Below are 10,820 nucleotides of genomic sequence, written 5' to 3'. Positions count from 1 at the left end.
TTATTTAACTCAAGATATTGACTTGAATTTTATCTTCTGATATTTAACAGTGTTTCTCAAGCGAACTTTGCCCTTCTTGATACTCTTTGATCCTCGATCTACGTAATCCTAAGCTTAATCTCTCGTGCATCCACCTGTCACATGCAAGTAATATAATTAATAATTATGCAAATAACTTTGGATATACATTTATAATGATATATCATCATGCATTTATAATTGTGCAAACAAATTTGTCATCGAAAGATTAAGCGTCATATAAAGTGTAAATATTTATTTATGTATCGCTGTTTACCCTTATCAAAGTGTCCCACATGCATTTCCATTAATTTTATGTTTTACGAATTTCTAAATACTCGGCATCTTCAGGCTATCTCTCGTCGCTCTACTCGCGATACTGCCGATGATACCTAATCTCCGGATTTTTCAGAGGCGCGGAACACCCGAGATATCCGCGACAACTCACTCGGTCTTGAAAAACAGCACCACGACAATCCTGTATGTATTCTCGCGCCGATCGTCGTCGATATTCGTCCGTCGACCGTGAAGAGATCCCACGACGATCGCTTCCTCGTTCTCCGAATCGGAGCATCGATTCGTCCCGCGCGCGTCGCCGATAAGGGCCCCGGAGCACGTCGCGCGCGAGCAAGCGAGCGCTGATAAGCCGCGCGCGGGCCGATTACGCTCGGCGCGGAAGAACCGTACGACGGGGAAGGAAAAGCGAAAAATTGCACGGCCAGCGGTCGAAAGGTCAGTCGCGCGAGTTGAAAGTGTGTATACCGTCCCTCTCGAGAGGACCGCGCCCCGCTCGAGAGGTCCGCGCTTTAAATCCCGCTGCCCTCCCCGCCCACGCTGAATTCACGCCTCGCGTCCGGTCCGCGGCGCCGAGCCCCCGAATCCGGAGTTCATCCGCGCGGGGCGACGGGATACCGCGGGCCCCCCCCCCCCCCCCGAGAGGCGGAAGGCCGTTGCCGTCCGGCGGCGCGCTGGACGTGGGAACGTCACCTCGACGGACTCTCGACGCCGCGCGAGCTTCTAAATATTGCTCGCGCGAACGCAACGCGCACGTTCTTTCGACACCTCGGCGCGCCGCGCGCCCGACACTCCGACGGCACGGCACGGTACGGGACGGCGCGAGTTCAAATCGGCTCGCTCGCCCGCTTCCGTCGAGAAGTCAAAAGCTCTCGGAGGCGTGCGACCGCACGCGTCGAGAGTCACTTTCGATTCCGCCGTAGAGTCCGAGCGAGCCGAACTCCGGCGAGCGCGCGCTTGCGCGCAAAGTTCGAGGACGGAATGCACGGTACGCTACCTGTTGTGTGTCAGGTCGCTCGGCCCGCCCGCCTGATCGCTCGATCGGTTATAAGTCCCTCGGCCCACCGTCGATGTATATCGCCAAGCTTTACGCGGAGAATAACGCAGCTGACCGGACGGACGAACGACGAACACACGCACGCACCGCACGCACGCGTATACTCACTCACTCGCTCAGTCGCTCGTCGCAACGCGCGCCGATCGCGACGCGTCCACGCCGGAGCGTCGTCGCGTTCTCGCTGGTCGTCGGTTCACGCGAAGAACCGACCGCGCGCCGCCGCCGCCGCTGTGCTTCTCTCGCGGCAACCTTGCGCGCAGGTGAACGCAGGCCGGCCGCCCGCTCGGCCGCTCCGTCCGCGTCGGTCGCCCGGTCGGTCGAGAGCGGGCGGCCGAGAGAGCGCGAGCGAGGGAGCAACCCGCGAGCGTGCGAGCGAGCGCGCGAGATTGGCAGGTCACTCTCTTGTGTACCGCGCCGCACCGCGCGCCGGCCAGGTGCATTCTCGCGTCCCGCTTGCCTGCTTTCCTCTCTACGCCCGAGCAAACGAGCGCGCGCGGCGCGGCCGAGGCTGAGGCGAGCGTGCCGGGTAATGTTGTGTTACGTCACGCGGCCAACACGCCCGCGATATGCAACCGCGTGACCCTGCCGCTCCCGAAAAGGAGAAAGAGAGAGGGAGAGAAAAAAAGGAAGACACGAGACGGATCCGTTGTATATACGTAACGGCAAAAGACGCGACCTCGCGTCTCGCGCAATTACGCACATGGGGGTTGTAAATAAAAAAAGGACCGCGAACCGGCAAGGGGGATATCGCGTTCTCGTTTCGGATAGCTCGCTCGGATAGATCTCCCCAAAGTGCGACTATGTCGTGCAGTCACTGACGTCAAACGTGACCTCGGGGCTGTACAGTTGAGAAAGGTTAAAAGGACAAGTGTCCGAGCGGGCGATCTAAAAAGTTACGTGCAAAACCTGAAATCGCAGTAAAAGATAACGAAGACGTGGACCTGTAGGCGGATCGCGTGGGGAGGAGCGGAAGACAGAGAGAGAGAGCGGAAAAAAACAGCCAGTGTGGCAAAGAGAGCGATCGAGAGGAAATTTTAACAGAAAACGTGAGATATCTTCCGCGAAACGGAAGATACAACGAAACAGCGATAAAGAGAAAGGATACAGCAGAGAAGGAAAAAAAGACAGCGATTGGAAAAAAGAGAAACAAAAAGAAAAAAATCCACGTTTCTAGGCGCAGAATGAACAGCAGCCGCGGCCGCGAGGTCGAGTCAGCGCCGCGCGTTTTCGGGGCCGCGGCTTCTCTACGCGCGAGCGGGAGCGAGAGAACGACGACAGGCCTCGGCCCTCTCTCACTCCCCCCCCCCCCTCCCCCTACGCTCGCTCTGGTGAACGTCGCGGGTTATGTCATGTAACGCGCGTTCGCGCGATGACTTATCGGCCGACGCCGTCGAGGTCGTCGCGAATAGGTCGGACACGCGGCACGGCCGCACGACGATAAGTCGCGTCGTGACTTTTTGCGGCGGGTTTTTTCCTTTTTCTTTTTTTTTTTCCACTGCGTTACCGTACGCGCCGAACGACACGTTCCCGACGAGACGTGAAATCGCCGACGATATTCCGCCGCACGACCCGAGCGGAACGTGTCAGCGTCGGAATCGCGCACTTTATGTCGGTCCTTTCACTTATAATTTTGTAAAACGGAGACGCATCCTCGCCCCGCGGGTCTCTCCCCGTTCTCCACGCGCCCGCACGCTTCTGCGGTTTTTTTTCCTTCTTTGCTCGCGCGTAAGCGATCGGTCACCTTGTGCACGAGCTCGCGATGATCTCAGGTGTATAGCGTCTCACCTCTGGCGTATCCTTCGCCGTTGTCCGCGCACACGCGCGGACGATCGACGGACGGCGAAGCGAGAAATATTTTTGCGCGGTGTCGCGCTCTTTGTTCGCGCTCCCTTATCAACGAATAGATCGTAGATATATCCGATGAAAAAATGCGTTTTAATCGCGGTTATTCGCGCGACTCCACGCGGAAATTCCACGGTCGTTCGTTTCGGTCAACGGTTGATCGATATCCCGTCCCAGCCGTAATCCTCCGTGACAAGTCGAACAATTAAATAAGCACCGGAGTATCCTTTCCCGGTATTTTCCACAGGGGAGACGATCGTCTCGCTCTCGAATTACAGAGCACGCAGAGAAATTTGATCCGCAAACTTTTCGGTTATCGTCCGACGCGCTTTTATCTCTAATTGGAAGGGCGTTTTCCGTCAAACTCCAATTAACTTAATCGCCTGTCCGTCAAGCTCCAGTTAGCTAATTGGCGATTAACTTATCGAGCAATGTCCACATTGTGTCGTCAATACGATCGAGATTGCTAATTTTTCGCCATTTCGGAGATTCGGGATAAACAGGATTGCTAAAAATTTTGCCGCGAACGATTCCGCCGGAATTAATCCGGCCGATTAAAGTTAATCGGAGTTTGGTCGAAGTCGCCGCGAGAGGATTCACGTTTCTCCGGTTTCTCGGTTGTTCAAGGATCGTCCCGAGACGCGAATTTTGCCGGGGCAAGGGATCGCGGATCGACTCGGCGTTTTCGAGCGGTCTCAGGGAACTCGGTCGGAGGCTTTCTTCGGAGGTTCTCGGAAACCCCGACACACATACCGAGAGAACACAGTCCAGTCCGTGATCAATTACGTCTGCGGTACAACGGTACGGTCCGCGCGGCAGGTAAAGGTCGCCCGTGGGTCCGAAGGTCACCGCGCCTCTCTATCTGCCTGCCCGCGTACCGCGAATCGGCACGGATCTGACGGATCTCTGTCCCAGGCCCCGCCCCGACGACGGCGTCGCGATTATTCCTTCCGAGGAGCCCCCGCGGGCCTGCATGTGCACGGACGCGCATAAGTGTATCATCGCGTCCGAAAATAAAATCTCGCGCGCGCGGCGACACGTGCGCGACCGAAAAGGCGGCTTTGTTCTGGTTTCGCTCGCGCCGCGCCAACGGAGGCCGTTATATTGCCCAACTCTTGAATATGTATTTCCGAATGCGGACACGCGTACGTTTCGTGAGATATACCTATCCCGCGGGCGCTTGAATATGCATGAACGACGGAATCGAAATGTCAATGGTCGCGCAGAAGAAAACGGGGTAACGCTCTTCCGGGAGCTCGGGGAGGATCTTTCCGAGGAGGAAGATCGCCGAGGGAACGTCAAGAAACGTACTCCGTACACACAAGAGCGCGGTTACGTCACCGAGAGAGGAAGCCCTCGGGCGCTCGCGAGATCTACCTCGAGGTAGACGAGACTCGCCTCGTTTCCTACCCATCGACTCTCCGTCGGAGCGCAGCATCATCTGACGGTCGGGAGCAGCTCGGCGCGCAGCGAGGCGACGGCGACGGAACGGCAGCCTGCCGCGCCGCGGTGACGCCATTGATCAGCGCGCACAAGGGACACACGGTGCAAAACGCGGTCCTCCGTAACTCCGTAGTCCGTATCCGGATTTTATCGTCGCGCCGTATCCTCCTGACCCTCTCGCGACCCGGAATTTATTCGTCGCGCCCGATTCGGCCGACGCGACGGCGCTCGGCGCGAAAGAGAGAAACGAACAAGGAGACCGGACGTCGTCGTCGCGTTCTCGCCGTCGTCGACGACGACGTGCGAGTGTCGCGGACGTATGCGTGCGCGCGCGCGCACGCCTCTGCTATCCGAGAGGAAGTCACCGACGCGAAGGAGCCGTGCTCGCGAACGCGATCGCACTCTGCGCTTCGAGGGCGAGCCTCGAGTGCGAGAGAGAGAGATAGCGATAGAGAGAGAGAGGAGAGGAACCGCGACTCACCTTCGCGGCTAGCAGCGGCGACGACTGATCCGTGCCGACGCGCGATCGGGACCAGCGGGCTGGCTACCAGGCTTCGTCCGCGGGTTAGAGTTCATAACCTCTTCTAACCTTTACCTTTTCGCCGTCTCTCCTACCCGCCCCCTATCCTGCCGTCACCCCCCCACCTGCCTTCGCGGACACCCCGACATCTCGCGTCGCTCGCTGTTGCTCGCTGTGTCATCGAGCGTGTAGCGCGCCGTCGTTGAATAGCGGATGATTTTCGTCATTTTCGCGAATGCCGCGCCGCGCCGCGGCGATGAGCTACGGCGCGAGTTATCGGCGGGCGACGCCATATTTGCGAATGACGGAGGCGGAAAGTTCGATTCGGAAGAGCGAGAGATTACCGATTCGATGCCCAAAACGACGATAACTATTGAAAATATTGAAGAAAACATGTCGAAATTATGAGAATGTTAATCGAGGTTTCGTGTTACCCAAATTTCAATAGCGTTCAGAACGAAATTTCGATTAGAAAATGTAATAATAAAATTTGTGAACCAGTAACGACAATGAGCATCTTAATTTTAGAATATTGTGTGCCATTTGTTATTTATAAAGTAATAAGATAAGGCGATTAATACAAAAATAAAACACATATAATGGTTTTCAAAAGTTTACATAAAATTTCACACTGCAAATTGTAAATTTTTTCTTCATTACAGTTATATATTTTCCTTGTATCTCACAGGAATTAATTGAAAATCATGTGTTTTAAAATTTAAATTCAATTACTTTTTTTATAAAAACTCCACCATTTTCTAATTCATATTTTTGATATTTTATCTTGATATGCAATATCAAGATAAAATATATTAATATATTTACATAACGTGTGTATGCCACTCCGAAACTTATCAGAGTTTACAAGAAATCTGGGAAACGGTCCGGAAATTTTCCCTCGAAAAGGGAAATAGCGAAAACGTTGAATATGAAAAAAAATTAGTTTATTGCAAACACGTCGCACAATGTGGGGTACATACAATTTTCCGCATAATTCATCGCGAGAGCTTTACCACTAAATGTGATGTGACTACTGCTAGTATCACTACCATCCTTAATTTAATTATGTTCGTTTTAATCACACTTTTTCTTACACTTCGTTCCCTGTCTCTTTTTCTCTCTCCAAAGCTCGGATATATACCTATTTTCGTTTTAAGCGTTGGAAAGCGTAAGAAAGTGCGACTAAAACGACTTCGTTAGGATATTCCCCCGAAACGCATCTGTGGCGAATATCCCGCTTTCTGTTGTACAATGATTGTATGCTGCACGTTACATTCATACTTGCGTACATACGTAAAGTTGCAGAACATACCGATGAGCCCTATAGAATAAAATCAACCTGCCGAAAAGCGCTGCGATAACATATATCGTATCGATACAATGCCTTACAAAATTGGACTATTACTAGAAATACATTCTTACGCTTAAAATTGCATCTGATTATACAGTACAATGTAAATTAAAGTATATTAGTAGAGATATTTACATAAACGTGGCTATTACATTAAATATATGTTAGAGAAATATGGATTGGCGTCCATTATAAAGTGGAATTAAAAAAAAGCTCAGAGAGACTATATATCAATGTATAAACGCGTAACTATGTTTTATGCGATATTTAAAAAAGTTTCAGAAACCTTTGCGCCCTTCTGATTTTCTTGCTCATCCCTTAACAATAAATTTTTGCATTCTTTTTTTTTTTTTTGGTGGCTTATTGCATAAGTTTCCTACAGAGAGAAGACATTTTGTGTCAGATTATCTTAAAACGTGGCCCTGAAGAGTTTACTGATTAACGTGGTACAGTACTTAACTAGTTTTATTGTGTATCGTTGAACTTGATAGAGATCAATTTTATATCTTGTGTAAAACTTAATGTAATTTTACAAGAATTTAACGCATATCACCGTACATTGCACGTTGCAGATTGTTATGTACATGAACACTTTTTGTCAATGTCTTAACATTGTGTGGTAAAAATAATACTTAACAAAGATATTATGACAGCGAGATATTTTCATACACATGAAAAATATTTTGTTATCATAATATAAAACAGTTTCGAGAGTACTACATGTGTGTATTTGTTAGCACGTAAAAGTGTATTAATCAGAGATATCAACGTAATCTGTTAAAACGAAAATTCTGCTGATCTGGCAAACACAAATTCATTTCAATTTCAATCGTATTTGTGTAACGGTAACAAACTCTATGCTTAAAAGTTATATAATAATATAGTAATAATGATACAGACTATAGAGATTTTACACAAGTTGCAAACAAATTAAAAGAGAGACTGGCCTACTACGCAAATTATTTATAAAAAAATAACCAAATTAGACAAATATCGTATCTAAAACTTATTAAAATAATTATAATTTTGTACTAAATTTTTACTAAATAAAAAATGGATTTGAAAGAAAGAGATAAAAAATCTCCCATAATTTACTGACCCATTGAGAAATGAATATTCACGCAACACCTTTGTAATACATATATTACCTTATTAACATTTTATATAGCCTATCACCACTAAAATCAGTAGTAAAATTCATCATTACTAGTAGTAAACTATATATACTGACTTATATCGAATGTAATTTGTCCGTATGTCAAAGGGGTAGAAAGCACCGTAATAATTTTATACACAGGTTCCAAAAACCAAATTATACGATTGTTCTGTTAATTATTTCAGCAGGTACGGTAAGTCGATCACAAATATTTCTGCACATTTCAATTAAAGGCAGACAGAGTTGCTAGCAGATCTAGAATCCCCACAAAATTCCACGTAAACATCTATCAAAGTATTGTTAAGTGCCGAGGAGGTATTTCGTTCTTACCTGTAATTTTGCATCAATGGTTAATCCTAATCAATCGTTAAAGCCTTAGGCCTAATTAGGAATTAGTCGAATTGTAACGAGTCGCTTTTACTCACTTGGTTTATTAAAATTATCTCGCTCCGGTTAATGATTGCCAAATACATCCTGACTAGCGAACACAACGTACAGGAAACCGTCCGGGTCCTTCTCGTTTTGATAGAGCTCAGCCATGGTCAGACTACCGCTCACCATACTTTTCTGATTCACCAGTAGGAAAATAGCTTGCGTCGGATTCAGCTGTAGCCGACGTCTGTTTGCAACACACGAGATACATTAATAAAATTTACTTATATTCTACAAAATCTTGGACGAATCGTTACACACAGCGAAACACAAATGTACCTGATTATTTTGCAAAATTCCGCCACTGTCAGAAAGTCCGGCACCAGAAATTTACTCTTGTCCAAAAGTGGCAGCTGATTTTCTAACTTGTAACGCTCCACGATAATGGGGATTTTATTCGGATGCAGCTTTCTGATTTCCTCCGCACTAAAAGATCGCTGTTCTGGATTAACAGAAGAAAAAAAAGATCATTTGCGTATTTAATAACGTATCTTATCAATCGATGCATTTCTTAATCTATTCGGCCAAAATGATGAGCCACACTCGTGACTCCGTAAATCAAACCAAAATGCGCATCCACGTCAATTGCTTTATTTATATGTACAGTAAACTTCTTGACCTGCTTGCGTTCTATGTATAACGATATACACAGTTACATTTTAATATTGTAGAAAGTTAAATGATGCATCCACAGCGAAACGAATGCTGACCAAATGTTAAAAGAAGTTAAAAAAGAATACGATCATGTTTCATATGATATACAATAACGAGCTATGGCAAAAATAATTCAGTCGAGTGTCTTTATCAGTCGGATCCCTGGAGGCCTGATTGATCACAGAAGGGAGGATTTCAATTGAATATCTATAATGTTTTTCAATGTGGATTAATTTTAATCTCGGTTTAATTTACTTTTTATCTTTTTCTGGCTCTCTAGGATTAAAAAAAGATGAAAAGTAAGTTAAAACCGAGATTGAAGTTAATCTACCTTGAGAATCGATTACTCAACACTCACCAAAAGAGCGTTCTCGTTTGTAGCGTGGAATCCACTTGGAACTCATCTTCTACAATAACGTCGCACTACAACGGACGATTAAAGTCGCACTAAGAATAATATCCGAGATAAGAAAATGTGCATTGAACCAAGGAACGCTCTTTTGTTCTTCCGTCGAATTGCAATCAATTGCGCAATAAGAAGAAAAAAAAATTCCGTTTCCACGAAACACCTGGCACAGTGTGTGCCGCTACCTTTATAACGTCTCTCGCTGTAATTGTTATTCTTCCTCCGTGCTGGTTCACCCTTTGTTTCCGACACGCTTTGTTCCTGCGTTATCTGGTCGCGCGCTTGTCGAGGTGAGTCCCTCGTTCGGCCGTAAATGAACGCGACCATTCCTCGCGATATCGGCTCGGTCGTTGCACGACACAGATCGCGGATGGAAGATTATGATAAAAATATATAACGAGAGGGACGCGTCTCGGAGCGTTCGGAGCAGATCGAACAAGAGATCGAAGCTTCGCGAAGCGACGACCGGATCTCTCTCGAACGGTCCCCGGATATCCCTCCGGATCGAAATGAATCGGGTACGATCTCCCTTTTCGCCCTTTGTTTTCCTTACTCCGCTTTACGGCCCTATCCCTATAAACGCTCCGAGACATCACCTAGGAACTGATTAACGCAGCGACTTACCGAACGTACGTTTATCCTTGTACGATCTCCTGGGCGTCAAATTCATGTTCGTCGTGACGTTGTAACGTGCTATCACCTACTGCGACGTACGCGTTAGCGCTATCAGCTGTGGACTCGATCTCGGGTCAAAATAACGCTCTAGCATGCACAACGACGCCGTACCGAGGCTCGTCAGGTTGGGTTAGTCGGACGTGACGTAACCACGCACGCAACGTGCTCAGCCTCGTACGCGTCTCGCAGCGCAGAAAGAGGGTTCGATTCCGATCGCGAACCCCGATTTAATTTAATCGACGATTAGTCTGCTGAGTAATGCCTGTGCAGTATCTCGTTAACGCGGACGGAATTATTAATTTCTTGTCGCTCGCACGCGGAAAAAAATAGCACGGATCAGGGACGGAGAATTGCACGGGTGGTATAAATTTTGCCACGCACGATCGAAATTAATCGCTGATTGAAGTTAATCGAAGTTGATCGGAGTTTAGAATAATCTCAATAACGATAGGAAAATAGTCGTTGCGAATATATGATGAAAATCGTTACGAATATTCTTCGAAAATTGAACAACCTTTTTTAAGTCCTGAATGTTTTAAAAATGTTCTTTTTTTTGGTAACATTTTTACTTTACTATATTTTAATCCACTCGATATCTTGTAGATGATAATTTTATTTTTGAGAGTTCTAAACGTCTCGAATAATTCAACACTTTTGAAAAAGATGTTCAAGAATTTCACGTTATCTCAATATTTCCAGTTTCGAATAATACCTGACGATTCATATCTTGGAAAAGAGGACTTTCACTGCGATGGCTATTAATCTCCTTCAAAAAAAAAAAAAGATTTTCTTTCTAGATAGCAAGCTGGTGTTATCAATGTTATCATCATTTTGATGACTTCGCCCATATTTTGTTGTCAAAATGTAGAATAACGTCAGCTTGTTACTTGGAGTCATGTCTATTTTTACCAATGCAGATTAACTTTCTCGGTTTTACTCCTTATCTTTTTCTAGTTCTAAGAATTAGAACAA

General features: G+C 47.0%; 2 protein-coding genes across 6 annotated transcripts in view; both read right to left on the bottom strand.

The window, feature by feature from the left end:
• The window catches only part of LOC112466539 (MAP kinase-activated protein kinase 2), a 28,087-nt gene extending 27,213 nt beyond the window's left edge, over window positions 1-874 (bottom strand). Inside the window, exon 1 of the mRNA XM_025034665.1 lies at window positions 467-874. Coding sequence (XP_024890433.1) covers window positions 467-592 — 126 coding nt within the window. The 5' untranslated portion in view covers window positions 593-874. The remainder of the gene's footprint in view (window positions 1-466) is intronic.
• A 5,227-nt stretch (window positions 875-6,101) lies between these two features.
• LOC112466543 (microtubule-associated proteins 1A/1B light chain 3A-like) lies at window positions 6,102-9,978 on the bottom strand. 5 transcript variants are annotated; one of them, XM_025034681.1, is made up of 4 exons: window positions 9,807-9,978; window positions 8,393-8,555; window positions 8,107-8,300; window positions 6,102-8,011 (listed from the first exon to the last, which is right to left on the bottom strand). In XM_025034681.1, the coding sequence occupies exons 1-3, from the start codon at window positions 9,841-9,843 to the stop codon at window positions 8,135-8,137; spliced, it is 366 nt and encodes a 121-aa protein (XP_024890449.1). In that variant the 5' UTR covers window positions 9,844-9,978; the 3' UTR covers window positions 6,102-8,011; window positions 8,107-8,134. The 5 variants fall into 5 exon arrangements, with proteins under 5 accessions (XP_024890449.1, XP_024890446.1, XP_024890445.1 ...); XM_025034678.1 differs by having other exon boundaries at window positions 9,798-9,974; XM_025034677.1 differs by lacking the exon at window positions 9,807-9,978 and adding an exon at window positions 9,359-9,778 and having other exon boundaries at window positions 6,102-8,037.
• Window positions 9,979-10,820: the final 842 nt, after the last annotated feature.

The sequence above is a fragment of the Temnothorax curvispinosus genome, unplaced genomic scaffold, assembly GCF_003070985.1.
Source record: "Temnothorax curvispinosus isolate PA1 unplaced genomic scaffold, ASM307098v1 QBEX01016327.1, whole genome shotgun sequence".
NCBI classification, from domain to species: Eukaryota; Metazoa; Arthropoda; class Insecta; order Hymenoptera; family Formicidae; genus Temnothorax; species Temnothorax curvispinosus.
This window is presented reverse-complemented; position numbering and strand designations above follow the sequence as displayed.